The sequence below is a fragment of the Botrytis porri genome (assembly GCF_014898465.1).
Source record: "Botrytis porri strain MUCL 3234 chromosome Unknown BPOR_002, whole genome shotgun sequence".
Taxonomy (NCBI): Eukaryota; Fungi; Ascomycota; class Leotiomycetes; order Helotiales; family Sclerotiniaceae; genus Botrytis; species Botrytis porri.
The window spans coordinates 2,444,654-2,461,830 of record NW_024066076.1 but is presented as its reverse complement, the minus strand read 5'-3'; the positions used below and the strand labels follow the sequence as shown (position 1 = coordinate 2,461,830).

The window sequence follows — 17,177 nt, the reverse complement described above, 5'->3', positions numbered from 1 at the left end:
CTAATTTTGGATAGTATTAGACTCCCTTTCGCATTCTTTTTGTGACCCAGATTCAGACTTCGACCTGATTGAATGGTCTAGAGGGCTGACGGAGGTGAGGACGTCAACAATTTCTTCAGCGATAGAGGCGTCTAGGGGTGAACTTGGCGATAAAGGACGCTCTGGATCTGGATCTCGATCCGATCCTGAATTTGGTATGGACCTTTCGGAAAAGTTTGCTACGTGCTGATTCAAGATGCTTTGGTCCGGTACATCCTGGCCATCGTTTTCATTGGAGGAGTGTCTCGGATATGATTCCACAATTCCATCCTGCTTACTTACACCAAAAATCTCCTTCATCTGCCTCATTTTATCCTCTTTTTTCTCTGTCAGTAACGAATTCGCAACTGCTTCCTTGATGGCATCCTTATCTATACACCCTGTCTCAACCAAGCTCCACGGCAGCCACGCACATGCCGCTCTAGCCAATTTCTTGCTCGGTTGACCCCCAACCACAATCGTTCCTACACCCTTCCGAGAAAGGCGTTTCACCAAATCCCCAAAATCAGTATCATCCGATATCAGTATCAACCAGTCGTACAAAGTTGCCTTCTTCTGTCGCATCTCATTTGAATATGCTACGATTGCTTTATCCGTAGCCTGCGAACTCGATTTAACGAGATTTACCACGACTCCTGCGCGCCGAAGCTCAGTATCAAGTTTATACCGATCAACAGGCCTAGTGATTCCCACGGCCGCCTCATGATACTTAGCGTTCTTCTCCTTAGATAGTTCTCTCGCCAGAAACCGAGCCTTCTTTTTACCCTTAAGCTGCGCTGCCCCATTTAATATCTTTACTCTTTTCTTTTCATGGTTTTTGAAATGATTCACCAATTCCACTTGGGTTTTCTTTTTATTGCCACAGATACCACACACGTAAGGCTCATCAGGGTTTATCTTATACTTTCTGTGCAACTTATGCTCCAGTGCGTAATACTCTTTCAGTTCTTTTCTTGATTCTATAACCGAAGGAGGGACAAATGACATTCCAATTCGATTTGCGAAGGCGGAAATATTAATGACGTTGCCGAAGCGGGAGGCAAATACACGGAGATTTTGCGCTGCTTCGTACGGGTTGATTGAATCCATCGGTCGCTTATTGTCCAGGTCCCATAGGACAATTACTTTTTGTTGGGAAGATTGAGAGAGTCCTTTTTGTTTTTGAATATCATTCAACGCTGATAAAGCCGTGCCCGGCTCCCCAGGTGTGATGGAAGATGCTGGATGAGTGGAGTGAAAGTGCCGTGCAGGTTTGATGAAATCTTGAAAGCGGGGGTATAAAAAAGTTAGGAATGGTTTATGTGGGAGACACTTCGAGGCAAGAAGATGTCTTGACTTGATCGGGAGCCTCATAGTTAATATCCCGAGTACCCGTTGTGACTTTATCAGAGTAATGTACTTCCTGTTTTTGTGAAATAGAAGAAGCTTGTGACGTACAGTCTCGGAGAACTGTATTTCCACAAAAGCTTTCACCCACTGTGGCAGTGTTAGGTCTATGAATGAGGTTCACCAGGTCTAAATCAGTGATGTGAACTCGAAAAGATGAGGATTCACTCCTGTGAGTGATCTGTGCGCACGAAACCACGTGATGTATCTCACACATCATTGGAGGTCAGCTAGCTAGTCACTCGACCATTATTAAATTGTGTTTTTATCGAAGGATTTGACAGTGTTAAGACGGGTGTATTCTATTACGTAGAATCAAGAAAGACATACACAGGAATGTAGTAAGATACCGATGTCGACCAAACTCGGAAGATATGATTTCATGATAGAAATAGAATAGGTCTAGTTTCTCTATTGGTCATGCTGGCCAGGAATCAGACATCAACCATTGGTCTCTTTGAGCCATAATTTATGTCGCAGGAAACTTTTGTTTAGAACAGCGGAATATGGTATGAACATATAATTTGGGATCCCGATGAGTGCTTGCCTCCATTGCTTCCTGACTCACATTATATATGAGGCTGCGAAGACAACCCATTCAAGTAACCCAACACTCTGTTTACCAACTCTGGTACAGCTTCGGGACTCTTGGTCAAGTTATGCGAAGCGCCAGGGATAACAGCTGAATTCTCCTCATCGACTTTTCCATCTCCTTTCTTCACAAACCCGATCCATCGTTTTACAAGTGCCTCTTTGTCGATATACTTCGGAACGTATTCATCGTTCCCAGAGAACAAGATTAACAATGGACTTCTAGCCGGCAAACTTCCAAAGGTCTTCTTCAGTTGCTCGTCTGTGAGATCAGAGCTAAAGTAGTCATCATCTCCATCATGATTTGGACTTGCTAGGGAGAGCCATCTCCTCGCAGACACAGGTGACCCAAAGAATCCTTCCGTGGCTTTAGAGGGTAAGATTTCCTCACCATCTCCAGCTTCAACCATCTTCTGTGCTAAAGAGATACCATTCTTCAAGACATCTGCATCAAGTTCCTCTCCTAAAGCTTCACGATCGCTTGCTGGGGCTTGGATGATCCCTCCATCAATAGGAGCATTTGCTTCATGTCCGGGCCCTGTTAGGTATTCCATGACATCTTGACAACCAGTAGAGTGACCCATCAAGATGATCTTGCCTGATTTGATTGATCGGAAATAGGAAACACATTTAGATAATTCCTGGGCATCTTTTTTGAGGGAGGAGACACCCCATCCGATGTATGCAGAACTTAGCAGAACTTGAGCAAGACACCAATCTCCTGGTAAGGCATTTGCGATTGATGATGGGTACGGCACGGTAAGTAAGCCATCAGATAGACCACCAATAAAGATAATGATGTTTGGTGGTGCTACTTTCGTAGCTTTGGGTGTGTGTTCGAAAGCAGTCAGTTTAGGTGTCTATATACTATTAGTAAAAGCATTGTTATGCGGAAGTCTAATCGTTTGACATAAGCTAGCGATAACCCTCAAGAAAAACTATTGATTCGTTTATATATCAGAATGAATCGTGTGGGTACATACAAATAAATGCGTAACACCTTGCCTCTGCGCTGGGACTGTGAAAGGCATACTGATGTATATATATTTTTAGATTTACTTTGCTTTTGGGGACATGGAAACAATCAAACTCCGCAAAAATAGTGATTGTAAGACTGTAAAACTTTACTGTGCCACGTTCATCAGAAATATAATTGTTAGCTAGGTAGTTGACACCGGCCAGCTCAAACTGGATAGATGGTTGATATCCATTGCGCACTATTGCTTTGTCGTCAACCCTAATATCACGTGCACTACATACAGGGGTATAACTTTACCTGGACGAAATTTATTTCTAACTTCCAAGCCTCTTTCTTTCTATTTAATCTACAACAACAAGCTTCTTTACCACAATTAATCACCCTCCCCCTTTACAATAACTACAATCTTCAAAATGCCACCTCATCTTCCAACCCCATCACCTCTCTTCCGCCTCCTCACTCCACTCCTCCAATCTTTCAGGGCTACCTTCCCCTCATCAACCTCAACAACACCCCTCAGAACCTTCACCAGCACCCCATCCATGCACAAAAAGAATCCTAATAGCAAAACCGATCCACGAGTAACCCTCATCCGCTACCATCTTCAACATCCCAAGACACCCCGCCCACTGCGGTTCTCACGCATGCGTGCGCTGAGGCATTGGACAATTCATCGTGCATGGATGATATTAAGGCGAAAGCAAAGGATTGAGGAGGAGGGCGAATTACACAGGTTTGTTTCCCCACTTCCACCTCGCTTTGATTCGTTATGAGAATCTACTGCATTTCAATTCTTGTTTTTTCAAATTCGAAAATTCGAAAACTTATTCAATATGATGAAATATTCCGGATGTTAAACACATTATACTCCGAGAGCGCAAAACCCATGTGGAGATTTCCGTTGCCTTCCTTCTGATTGTCTATTCCCCATTCAAGCCTTTTGAGGCCCGTCTTAAACTTACATATTTTTCCCTTCCTCACCTCTCCAAGAGACTAACATCCACCCCCTCAGACTTCACCAATCAATGTACAACGCAATGGAAGACCTTCGTCTTCTCGACGGCTCCGGCCAGAAAGAAGCCGGTAGATTATATCGCGTCGCTCTCGAAAAGAAAGGAATTTTCGGAAAAGACGGAGTCCCGATTGAGTACGCGAGAGCACAAACCGACACACCAGCGAAAGAACCATGGAATCATAGATGGACCACAGATAAAACTACTATACGGTGATTGCAAATGTAAGACTAGGAGCACCCTCATTTAATTTGTTTGTTTTCGTTTTGGTGGAGAGTAACATGATGATATACCTTATTCACAGACCTGTTCTGTAATCTTTTATGTGGACAAAAAAAGTACCAACTGCTGTCTGATTTCTCTCTCTTCTACTGTTGTATTTCGGAATTGGGAGCGAAGAAATTGACTAACCATTTACTAGGGTCATGTACCGCGGTACATTGAACAATTTTGAAAGATGAATACTGTGAAGTAACCGTATGTTACTTGTATCTATTATGACGGCCAACTTTAATGACATGGGATGAAATATGCTTCGGAATAAAGACCCCGAACATTTCCCAGAACCTCCGTCCCAAGGGACTGGCGTTGTGGCACTAGATTAGACGATGCAGAATTAGGCAAAATAAATGCTGCGAAAGACGGAACAAGACGCCGCCTATAAAGTCTGTACGAAGTTACGGAAAGAAGGTCAATTCAGATAGTAACCGGGTGATACCCCACAAGTCCGCATCAAACGGTACTTGATATGTAATTCTATGTACAATGTCGATGTCTTTCCATCTCCATCTCTCCATTTCTCAAATATGCATCAAGTCCCCATGCAATCAATATCCATGTTAAATCCATCCATGACCATAACCCCCTTAACTATAACCATTAAAACCCAACGCTAATCTGCAATACAAGCAAGTGCACCAACGCATCACCTTCCACATCACTGTAGGATTATCTCTTCTGCTTTTCCTTCCAATCCGAATATCGAGTCAACCTCCCTCTTGCCCCTTTCCAAGGCTCTCCCCATGGCTTCCAGGGATGTGTAAAATGAAATCCCGATTAATAAAGGGTAAATAGTGAACTCAAACAGGTACAAAGCTAACGGAAACCAGGCTGAAAATCCTCGAGCTGATTTCGACAAAGGGCTGAACTGCAAGTCAGACCATGTGTTTCCGATCAGTCATTACTAAGTAGCTTTATCCAGCCTTGCCACATCGAACATTTTATTACCAGCTAGGCTCGTCCCTACTGACAGATATACAAACGCCCGTTGGTTTTCCAGTGTCGTTGAAATATCCAGATATAGTAGGTAGAATTGCCCGTGATAGTGCTACGGAGTAGATAACTTCGGACTCGTTCGTGCATTAGTAATGGTTGTGGAGATTTTGCCATTTTCGACGCGTTCCAGATATATCCTTTCGATTCTTTTCGTCTTGGTTCAACGTACCCACCGCCCCCCCTCTTTTTCCAAACTCCATTCATCATCTTTTATAGTATAACACAGCATCCATTACTTTCTCCTTTTTCGAACGTCAAAAGTGCGGCTCTGGTGGCTGCTTCGAAGACATCATCCACTCCGTCACCGGTCAACGATGAGCACTCCAAGTATTTCCTTGCGCCAATGGCCTTTGCAATATCATCTGCTTCTTTCGTTCCCACAAATTCAAGAGACTTCTTTCGCATCTCCTCTCTGGCCACAGGATCCTCTCGTAAGTCCTTCTTGAGCCCAACAAGTATTATCGGGACCCCTGGGCACCGCTCGTTCGCCTCTTCGACCCACTAGCCAAGACATTAGTACTTTGTATCAATTATTTCTAGAGATTGGAATCCTACTTTGTGTTTGACGTTATCTAAAGAATCCGGAGTGTCGATTGAAAATCCTATTAGAATAACGTGGGCTTTCGAATATGCCAAAGGGCGCAATCTCTCGTAGTCTTCTTGTCCTGCCGTATCCCATAATGCCAATTGTACAGATTTTCCATCAACTCTGCAATCCGTCACATAATTCTCGAAAACTGTTGGTACCTAAAATTAGATAAGATGTCAGCACAATTGAAAAAGGCAAATGCGCCAAATTGCTACCAAAAAAACGTACGTAATGCTAGAAATAATGTTAGTGATCATTTAACAAAACATCGATCTCAGGGGACGACTTACTGTCGGAAAATAACCAAGTGTGAATACACTAAGTAATGACGTTTTTCCGCAAGCACCATCTCCAATTATGACCAATTTCCTGCATGAATATTAATATCAAGTCTTTCAATGGCCTGCTACTTCGTCACAACAGACGCTATCGAGACGACGCTAAAAAACACTAAGAGAGGTTCGTTGCTTTGGTGATCCCAAGAGATAACGAGGCTGAGTAGAAAAACGAGTCGCCCAATGCTCACTGCAACGGCAATTTTTCGTCAAAATATGGAAAAGTCCACGTACCTTCGCATAACATTCTGTGCCGGTTGTTGAGCCATTGTCGCTGGATCGGATGGTGTTGTAGGTATCGGATTGTTGTTGTCTATCGAGAGAAAAGGATATCGCGCAGATTAATTGAGGAGAAGACCATGCAACTTTGAGGCGAAGAAACAATCGCAAAGGGGTCGAAGGCAATTTCGTGAGGATTTTCGAGTGGATTCGAATAAATATTATCGATACGAGGGATTGTCAAAGAAATCGAAATTCTCAGAGCATTCAATTTGGAGATGCCCGAATATAAGTGGTTTCGCCGTGGGATGAGTGGACCGATTGTTTGAAATGAGCTAAGACAATGGGAATGGACCCAGGTCGTGAATGATTGAATGAAGCCTTAATAATTGTATCGTAACGGATTGAAGAAACACAATGAGTATGAGAAGAAGGGAGATGAATCGATTCCGAGGAAGAATTGAAGTTATACGAGGTCTTGAGTTGGTATCTCCTTTTTAATTGTTGCAGGTAAAGTTTAAGGAAGAACTGGGCTCTGGGGTGGAGATTTCCGAAGCGTGAGAAGGCTGAGTCGTCGAACCGTGCACCTTTTTTTAGAGCTCTGGATTAGGTTTAGGAGAATCTGTAAAGATCTACACGAGGATCGAGGGCGCGGTTTATCAAGATATCAAGATATCAAGATGTGTTTGGGATGGAAACTTTTAGATCATGGAAGGAGAAGAAGGATGAAGAGGAGAAGAAAAAGCTTCCAATCGTTGGCATGTTATCAAGCGAGATGCAGACAAACGGGTGATGGAGCTGAAGGGCAGCTGGAGTTAGTTGGGCGAAAGGCGGGTTGAAGAGAGAAAAAAGCAATTCACAAACCTTTTAAGAATCCATGCATGTGAATGATACCCGCAGGAATGGTGATGATTAACCTTAATGCAGATGATTTAGTGGATTCAAAGGTACTCTCTCTCTCTCTCTCTCTCTCTCTCTCTCTATCTCTGTATGGTATGATTGAGATGGAAATCAGAGAGGCACAGCAAGGAGTCAGATAGGGTGAATAAGAGACGCCTCAGACTCAGACTCAGACTCAGACTCAGATGAGGAAAATAAGGAAAGGGATATACTACTAAGGTACCCGATACTTTGTGACAACCAAACTAGAAGATGTCGATGTAGATGAAGATGCAGGTCAGAATGAAGGGAGACAGAGTTTCCTTGTAAGTACTCTGTACGTTTATGATATCTAGTACTTGATTTTCATAAACTGTTTTATATATCTAATAACATAGTTTATTAGTGAACAAGTTATATCAGTGAATGGGTTACTTTATTTTATATACAAAATTCATCTGTATATAACCGTGCATTTTCTTTATATAATAATATAATTTAAAGAAGTTTGAAAATATTGAAATTTAATTATATAAATATTATAAGAATCTAATTATTTATTAAAAAATTAAATTATTATAATAGTTATTATAAAAATAACTTTTTTGTAACGAAATGTTACGATGGGTAACAGAATGCCATGTGACCAGTGTCACGTAATGGAGTTCTCAGGAGCCAGGGCTCCAAGAAGGTCCTTGGGAGCCAGGATTCCAAGAAACTTCAAATCAATATTAAAGAACGAAGATCTATATAAGGAATGGGATTTCATTATAATATAGAGCTTTATACTTAAGAGAATAATTATTAGTTTTATTACTATAGTTATAAGAATTGTAATTAGTTATAATCTTATTGAATTCCTATTTGAAGTTTAGTTTAAACTATCTCGAGAGATCTCTAGCTACTTCTACATGACCCTAGAGGCAGCTCCCGTAACACGAAAATCATAACAGTTTCTACTTTTTTTAGAATATAATAAAAATATTTATAAAAAAAACTAGATTTATAAAAAGCTAATTTTTTATTGTTATTGAAAATTCTTTTCTTTTTTTCAAAATAATAATTAATTATTAAAACAAGAATATTAAAAAAGGTCTAATTTTGATGTATTTTCAAGTGATCTGTTCACTGATATAACCCGCTCATTGATAAACCACGTTATGCATTTGCTGAAAGTTCGAGGTTCCAATCAGTTCTAGAACTTTGGAGTAGAGTAAGTACTTACGCAGGTCATTGTAATGCTATGTAATCAATCCACTTAACGGATATGAAGAATCGAGATGTACGTCGGTATTACTTTAAGAGAACTAGAATACTTTTAGGTAACTTGTACTGTGCCTCCCTGCCTTCGAGCGCAGCGAGCTAATGGGGGTTTGGGGGCCTGCTCCTATAAGAATCAACACTCTAATATCTATACAATACCATGAAATTTGGGAGGGCTAATTCCTGGAATAAACAAAGGTTGGAGCGGCAGCAAACCTCTTCTGCACATATTTGAGTTTATATCTAGGTCGGTGGCTATATCTACTTCTCCCTCGAGTAAAGCGAGGCTCCCCTTTAATAGCAAAATTGTGTAGATACTGAGTACCTAGCTGGGGATACTCAGTCAATTCAGCCGTGAATCGAATAGTTAATGGTCTTTTTATTTTCGGCACGAAAGCGATAGAAACCCTATCAAGAATGACCGGTCCGCTGACATGTTCCTTCGGTGGGCTCGGGGGGCCACCGTGGAGACAGCTTAATAATTATCGGGCCATCCAAAGCAAACGTCCCGCCCTGACCGGAGTATACTTCGATAGGGATCAGATTGCTCCGTAGAATTCGACTGAAAATCAGCCTGGCTATACTCGTAAAAGAGAGCCAATTACTGCTGTGACTACAATGAGAGTAAAGGTGGCTTCAAGCAACGCAAATATTTATTGATGACCTTCCATCCAATATATTGTCGAATGGGTGCTTGCTTGGGTGAAGTGATGAGAACAAGGATCGGGATGACATTTACCTCACAGAGTACCTAGTGAGGATGCTTTCAAGAATATTCCATTGATTCTATTCCTATCCTTATCCAATCATCATTCATCATAACGAATCGCCAAATCTTCTCATCCGTATTCAAACATCCAAGATCACTGACAATATCGAGGGTTTAAGTGCCATGGGCGAAGGCGTTGACTGATGAAATGAAGACCTAGTAGGCAGCGGCGATGTAACAAGTTGAGTTCCACTTCATACTCAATACTCCATACTCCAGACTCAATACTCCATGCTCCATGCTCCATGCTCCGTACTCCATACTCCAATATAAGCACTCTCGTTACGATGGATGCAGATATGGTTCCTTCCACATGAACGAAATAGACCTCACGCCGAAAGTTCATCGACATTTTCAATAACTTACTAGGTATTTGATATCAACTCAAGCGATCAAGATTTTGAGCTTCAAATTGAACACAGTCCCCCAGACCCTTTGCAATTACCAATGTTTCTCAAGACGCATTTCACCATGCCAAAGAATATCAGCATTATTGTATGATTTCCGCACCATGCATAGACTTTGGAACAGCTCGAACAGGTCCCTCAAATCTATACTATTGTAGCTACCACATGCCTGAGGTGTGATGACTCAGCAACCTCACTTGAGATTCAATAACCTGCAAAGGTACCCGTACCACAATTTAAACTTCAAGCCTTTCCAAAACCCCCTTCTGGATTTCACGGTGCCCTCTCAATAATAACGACTTGTCCAAAATCTCCATAGCCAATAACTTCTCATACTCCCCAAAAATAATTCCACGCGCACTCTCTGAATAGACCAGCCCTCATCCCCCCCCCACACAAATCATAATTGTTCATCCCGAAGCAAACAATCACCTGTGGTGGGGCAATCGCGAGAACTAATCCTACCACTTTTGAGTAAGTCTGCAAGTGATATTTCAAAATAGATTCAACAAATACGGCCTGTCGTTGGATTTCGTTGGTTGAACCAAATCTAAATAATCACTAGCCACGGTCGTCGCTACCCGGATCCCTCTCACCTCTATACCCTATCGGAATGCCCGCAAACCAACGAAAGAATACAAGACAGTCATCATACTTGCAGACTCCTAGAAATATTGCGACCTCGTTGACAAAGGATGCTGGGAAGATCGTAACTACACCGAAGAAATCTAGTACGGGCGATTCATCTGAGACATCTCCTACCATGGCACAAACTACCACGAATTCAAATGGTCAATTGCCCACTCCTCCCACAAACAATGGCGCACCTACAGTAAATCGCAAGAAGCAGAAAAGGAGGGCGAAACAAGCTGCTAGAGCTGCCGCGGAACAAGCACAAGGCTCTCAAATGAGTGGTGGACGAACAACTGGAGATGTTAAGAGACAAATGCAAGAACTGGAAGCACGCTTTCGCGAAACAGGGCTAGATGAACAATATGACGACGATGAACAATTCGATCCTGCGGACGATAATGCGTATTATAGTGACGAAGAGGGCGATGCATACTCCGGTTCATATGGTCAGGATGGCTCCTCGACAAACGGTTATGCGATCCCTGCAACGAACTCTTCCAGTAAGAAACAGAAGAAGAAAAAGAAGTCGAAATCTTCGCAGTCGGAGCATTCAAATCACGCAAACCATGGCCCAAACGGTTCATCGCACCATCACGTATCGCTACCTCTTCCTTTACAGTCTCCTCCGAGCATGCAAAGAGGGCCGGGTATTTCGAAAGAGAAAATCTGGAATACATCGTCACAAGAAGAACGCGAGCGGATAAAGGAATTCTGGTTATCTCTTGGAGAAGATGAGCGCAAATCGTTAGTCAAGGTGGAAAAGGATGCCGTACTCAAGAAAATGAAAGAGCAACAAAAGCATTCCTGTAGTTGTACGGTATGCGGTCGCAAACGTACTGCTATCGAAGAAGAACTGGAGGTACTTTACGATGCATACTATGAAGAGCTCGAGCAATATGCAAACCATCAAGGAGGTGATGGTCCCCCACCAATGATGCCACCCCCACGTCGATTTGGCGCTATGAGCGGCCTACAACCTCCCAATCGTCTACCTCCAGTTTTTAATGGGCAGCAGCCTTCAAGGGGCAGGATAGTAGAGCAACTTGGCGATGACGACGATGAAGAAGGAGATGAGGAATACAGTGAAGACGATGGAGACGAAGATGATTTTAGTGAAGAAGAACCGGAAGAAATCCCAAGAAGTCACGCCACGGATTTTTTTAATTTTGGTAATAGTCTTACAGTACAAGGGGGAATTCTTACCGTAGCAGATGATTTACTCAAAAATGACGGGAAGAAATTCATTGAAATGATGGAGCAACTAGCCGAGCGTCGAATGGCTCGAGAGGAAGATGCGAAAGAACAGTATGCTAATGCGAATTACGGACACCCTTCAAATGGTTCCATGCATCCCCATTCTCACGGACATGTCCATAATCACCCACCGCCGCCAGAAGAAGACGAGTATGAAGACGAAGAGGATGATGAAGACGAGTATGATAGCCAGGAAGAGGATTACGATGAAGAGGAAATGGTACGTGGAGGGTATCGTTACTCAGCATCCTGTACGTACTAACATGGAACAGGATAGCATGACTGAAGAACAGCGAATGGAAGAAGGAAGACGAATGTTCCAGATATTCGCTGCTCGGATGTTTGAGCAGAGAGTTCTGACAGCTTATAAAGAAAAAGTTGCAAAAGAGCGGCAGCAGAAGCTTCTCGAGGAACTTGAGGAAGAAAGTCGAGCGGACTCACAAAAGAAAGCCAAAAGGGCTAAAGATGCACAGAAGAAAAAAGAAAAGTTGCTCGAGAAGAAGCGCGCCATGGCCGAAGAAAAGGCTCGGAAAGACGCGGAAAGAGCGGCTGAAGAAGCTTCCCTCAGAGAAATTGAGGAAAAGAAAGCAGAGGCCCAAAGACTAAAACGAGAGGAGAATCGAAAGAAGAAAGAGGCACAAAAAAAGGCCGATGAAGAAGAGCGCGTGCGTAAAGAAGCCGAAAAGCAACGTCGGCTTCAGGAACAACGAGAACGACAGGCCGAACAAGAACGAAAGCAGCGCGAGGCCAAAGAGCGAGAAAGAAAGGAGAAAGAGGAGCTAAGGCGCCAAGCGCTAGAAGCGAAGGAAATCAAGGAAAAGGAAGCTAAGGAACGAAAGGAGAAGCACGAGCGAGAAAAGCGAGAAAAGGAAGCGAAAGTCAAGGCTGACAAAGAAGCTAGAGAGTTACAGAAACGCGAAGAGCTTACTTCTCAGCAAGCTGCTGTTCAAGCTGCCCAATCTGCTGCACATGCCTCGAGACGCATAACCCAAGTACCTACACCTAACTCGAGTCATGCCTTAGCTTCACCTCACATACCAGTCGCTATCCCCGCTGTACCCAAAGCACCGACTCCTATAAAGCTTCGGACAAACTCTCAGCAAGATAATTACTCAATACCTAGAACCCCTTCTAGTAAATATCAGAGTATATCACCTAATTCTGTAACCCCTCTACCAAATAGCCCAGGCCCAATAGGTCCGCCTGGGAAAACGCCGATACAACATGCTCTCTTACAACACCCACAGGCCACTTCTCCGATACACTCTGCGCTGAAAGGTCCTCCGGGTATTCCTCAGACTCCATTCGCTGGTATGCAACCCATGCCAGGAGGATTCCAACCAGGAATGCCAATGGTACCTCCAGGTTTCGGTCGACCACATCATGATCCAATGTTCGGACTTCAGCAGGGAATGGGCAATCACTTTCGTCCTTTGCCGATTCCCAATGGTGGCATTCCCCCATTTCAGCCTGGATTTAATATGCATCATATGCCACAAGGGAGAGGATTCCCTATGCATGGACCACCGGGATTTCCACAACCTTCTCCGAACGGCATGGGTAGCATTGGCCAGCTTTTTGGTGCTCCAAAAGATACACCTCCTTCGCAGAGTCATTCCCGAAATCAGTCCGGCTCGTTTGATGGATTATCATCGGCAACACAAGCTCAGCCTATCGCGAGACCAACGCCGATTGGACGACCATCTAGTATTGTTCACGGCACTCGTCACAGTGATAAATTCAATAGTGGTGAATCTGATGAAACAAGCAAACACCTTGGTAGTAGCGCTTTACTGGATGATACTGATGAGCCTATCAGTATTGGAGTTGGCGCACGACGCTCGAGTGCAGCTCCTGGTAATCCCAGCAGACAGAACTTCTTGCCGCCACCATTTGGTATGGACCGCTCGGATCCAGCAAGTATGATGAGCTCTTTTGGCACATGGGGTGCACCCCCAACCCCATTTGGATCTTCTTCCCTACCTGGATCTAACGGTTTTGGAGGAGGATGGAATACAAGTCTCAATATGAATGGTTCATTCGCTATGCCACCTTACTTTCGCCCATCTCAACCGCGTTCGGTAGCTGTGAGATTAATGATTTGTATGGCTTGTCAGAACCTTCAGAATTCTACCCAAGATGGATGGTTAGATATTGATGCTATCAAGAATGAGGTCGCTCTTCTGAATCAAGCTAGGGAGGAGCCGGTTTCTGAACGGGAATTGCTGGATATTTGTGACACTGAAGGGAATCAAATGAATGGCGGTGGCACATTCGAGATCCGTTCTTCTGACGGCAAGTCACAAATTCACTATGTCAGCGATTCAATACCTCATGACTTCCGTTCTGCCGGCGTGCCAGGCGAGATCGGGAGCCCTATCAGTGGAGGGGCCTCTAGAAATCTAGGACCTCCTGGCCAAGCTCCAATTGGTGGATTTTAGAGGTTATAATGAATCTACCTAGCTTCTTTTCGCTATCCTATTCTCATGATTTGAGCATCACAAATTCGGTATCTTGGAGCTTATTTGTGTGTCAGTGGTGTGTTTCTTTTCATGGTGATGTAAGATTTGCTTGGACGGGCATCGATCAAACAAAAAGGCCAGATATGGCGCTGTTCATGATATCGCTCGCAGTTCTTCATTTTTTTTAATGCCGGTTAGGCTGGTCTGGTCTCCCTTGATTGGGGAGGAGGAATCAATCAATCTATACCTACTCATTGGCGTTTTTACGCTGACTTATCTTCACCTGCTTGGCAAAGCAGAGGTGAATATCGAATACCAATATTATTCTAGTGTTCTACTGTATGCATTTTTGTTCTGTCATATTTTCTGTTTTCTTGACTTGCGTGAAATCTGATAAACTCACTCGATTAATGCATGTTAGTGTCGAGTAGCTGTGTACAAATCGAGAGCCAATACTATGATGTTTCCACTTACACTTTGTTTGTTCATTACATAAATGCATCTTGCCAACTTTGAACACAGAACTTGATATTGGGATTCAGCACTGGTCTTCCACCAAAAGTTTGACGAAGAATAGGTATGCATCAACTGTTCGCTACCTAGGTGCATACACCAGCATGCATTTATGTCAAATGCTTATATTGTAAGATGGGACGATACAGTAAACGTTATGCAATGTACCAATCAACAAACAGTCGGCTCTCGTTAACGGTCAACTTCTACCAGTAACTACTTTGATAATTCGCCACCATTCACTTCAATCCCTCCCTCGCCTATCCTTCTCGGTTCGAGATCACACTCCTATATATCCCCATTTCTACGCAATTGATGTTGTATTCAAAAGTCGAACGATATATGCAACTGCACTATCTCACGAGTAACACCGTGTTCAGAAGTATTTGGAATTCAATCATTATCACACTTACTTTTCGCCATTTCTGTCACCTGCACCATCAGAATACTAAGCCCCAGGCAGTCTTTTCATCCTCTTTCACGTAATTTTTTCTCGCTCGAAAATCAATAGTTATATATACGAAAGCACATAGATGGGCGCTTAACATTGATAAGGTCACGAAAGGAACGAGGGGTAAGAAAATAGAATATTAGCGCTTGTATATATTTGACTTGGGATCCATGATATTGAGGCTCGAGCTTTGGGTTGCGATGATGGCTGCGGTTGAGATATGCAAGATTATGAGTGGGACTGGGATGTGCGGCTGCGGTGACACGAGAATCATTAATGTGCGTGGACGGAACAAATGTGCGGAATGGGAGAAGGAGATTGAGGTGGAAGGGAAGGGAAGGGAAGGGAAAGAAATATAGGCAAGCAAAATATGATTCACATTGATTCACATCACCTGCGGGAAACTTTTATGGATGATGTGGGGGGTGGGTTGAGGGTGGAGAGTCTGGACATTGCGTGCCGTATGGTGGGTCTGTCTGTCTTTGGGTTGCGCGCTTCGGATGGGAATGGACTATTGGGGATCAGTGAAATGCCTAGGATGGTTTACATACGGGACGGGAAGTTGATGATTGATGTGGTTGAAAAGTTGGGGACATCCTCGTGGTTCCGAATATGAATGTTATCCAGGAAGGGTTTGTCGATTGTTACAGCATTGAATCAGGAATTCTTCGGTACTCAATTACTTATCTCCGATCAAATTTAGTACCAGGACTTTTCTGTGACCGAAGTCTCGACTAGAAATATAAGGATTGATCATTGGGTTTCCTGTTACCAGTGCTGTTGTCCCTCGAGGGATAGACAGACGCCGAAAGGTTATCAGGATTTCCGATGCTGTCCTTGCTGTCCTTGACCATTGACCAGTATTTCGTATCTAGGAAGAAGTCCGGTGAGATCGTATTTCCTCTGAGGCTCTGACTAGTCAAATCCTTTGCTGCTTAATACTTACACGACAAAGTGATACTTCCCATCCCAAAGTCCAATCTTAACACCAATATAATTGTGGGGAGCTTCTGATTAAGTTTGCCTCCAAGACAGCAGGAATCGAATTCCACGTGCTAAATGACCTTACATCCGCTTCACATCCTTCGAAAACATGTGGCAAGTTCGTAAAAAGCTTCTAGAAAATCGTGATGATTTCATGGTCGAATCCTGATTTATGAATGATCACCCAAAACGGTTGCCTATCAACATTTTCGAACAGGGTTGTAGATCCCGAACCGAGGCCATGAGATTTGACGGATAAGCAAGAAGCGGGCAAGTGCTATTGACTCCGTGGAAGCTGCGCGAGTGATATTCCTTACCAACATAGCGGTTGCTAGAAAATGAAGAGAGAATAGATAGCTTTTCTTACAGTGGATACGATTTGGGTATTGTATCTTGATAGTTCGATGGATTGGGAAGATTGAAGAATTAGATTCAATTGAATTGCTATAATTGGAACGGAGAATAACGGTTGGTGGACGATGTAATCGTCAAAACTTCAAAATATACGGCCGTATATTTGCATGTTTATCTATTTCCCCCTTGATTGAAGATCTAGACAACGAATTTGCTATGAGAGACTTTTGGAAAAAGGAGATATTATATCGACACCGAGCACACGAATACGAGAGAGAGGTATTCACGATTGATCATTCATCTCAACGAGCAAGCATAGCTTCTCAACTATCGTATCTCTCGTTCCTGATTTCCTGATTTCCTGATTTCCCGTCCTCCATCTCGGAGTACAGACTTGAAAGGATTCGAGGTCCTGTCGGACAGGTCACCGAATCGGGTCAACTAAACCCACACACAGGCTTTTGACCAGGACTCCATGACAGTCAGCCACGCATGTAACCATACATCCACGTGTGATTCTGGGATTGTAAATGATTCCAACGGAGTAGATGGATGAATCATAGCAAATCGTAAAGCAGAGCTACAGAATGATCACTGATTAGTAGCAAGGAAAGGATCTCATCTCATTTTGGGAAATCGACAGGTTTGTGAGATTAGTGAAGAGCTCTTTGCTTATTCTTTTCGCAAAGTTTCCATCCCGTATGCAAAGAAGCAATCATTGATTCGGTTTGGTCAAAGGGGTTGGCAAATCATAGATGGTCAAAGATTTAAAGTTTCTAGCA

General features: G+C 43.2%; 5 protein-coding genes across 5 annotated transcripts; 2 read left to right on the top strand and 3 right to left on the bottom strand.

Annotated features, from left to right (window-relative positions):
- EAF01_001739 (uncharacterized protein) lies at window positions 1-1,392 on the bottom strand (the record flags this gene model as incomplete). Its single annotated transcript, XM_038909989.1, has 1 exon — window positions 1-1,392. One exon carries the CDS (start codon window positions 1,390-1,392, stop codon window positions 1-3), a length of 1,392 nt encoding a protein of 463 aa, XP_038774801.1.
- A 602-nt stretch (window positions 1,393-1,994) lies between these two features.
- EAF01_001738 (uncharacterized protein) lies at window positions 1,995-3,047 on the bottom strand (the record flags this gene model as incomplete). The annotated part of the gene is made up of 2 exons (XM_038909988.1): window positions 1,995-2,876; window positions 3,000-3,047. 2 exons carry the CDS (start codon window positions 3,045-3,047, stop codon window positions 1,995-1,997), a joined length of 930 nt encoding a protein of 309 aa, XP_038774800.1.
- A 296-nt stretch (window positions 3,048-3,343) lies between these two features.
- EAF01_001737 (uncharacterized protein) lies at window positions 3,344-4,725 on the top strand. The gene is made up of 3 exons (XM_038909987.1): window positions 3,344-3,728; window positions 4,008-4,232; window positions 4,430-4,725. Exons 1-2 carry the CDS (start codon window positions 3,409-3,411, stop codon window positions 4,222-4,224), a joined length of 537 nt encoding a protein of 178 aa, XP_038774799.1. The 5' UTR covers window positions 3,344-3,408; the 3' UTR covers window positions 4,225-4,232; window positions 4,430-4,725.
- Window positions 4,726-5,493: 768 nt separating this feature from the next.
- Window positions 5,494-6,476, bottom strand: EAF01_001736 (uncharacterized protein; the record flags this gene model as incomplete). Its single annotated transcript, XM_038909986.1, has 5 exons — window positions 5,494-5,784; window positions 5,839-6,030; window positions 6,101-6,106; window positions 6,163-6,241; window positions 6,442-6,476. 5 exons carry the CDS (start codon window positions 6,474-6,476, stop codon window positions 5,494-5,496), a joined length of 603 nt encoding a protein of 200 aa, XP_038774798.1.
- A 3,485-nt stretch (window positions 6,477-9,961) lies between these two features.
- Window positions 9,962-14,530, top strand: EAF01_001735 (uncharacterized protein). The gene is made up of 3 exons (XM_038909985.1): window positions 9,962-10,218; window positions 10,310-11,851; window positions 11,904-14,530. The coding sequence occupies exons 2-3, from the start codon at window positions 10,358-10,360 to the stop codon at window positions 14,070-14,072; spliced, it is 3,663 nt and encodes a 1,220-aa protein (XP_038774797.1). The 5' UTR covers window positions 9,962-10,218; window positions 10,310-10,357; the 3' UTR covers window positions 14,073-14,530.
- The last annotated feature ends 2,647 nt before the right edge of the window (window positions 14,531-17,177 follow it).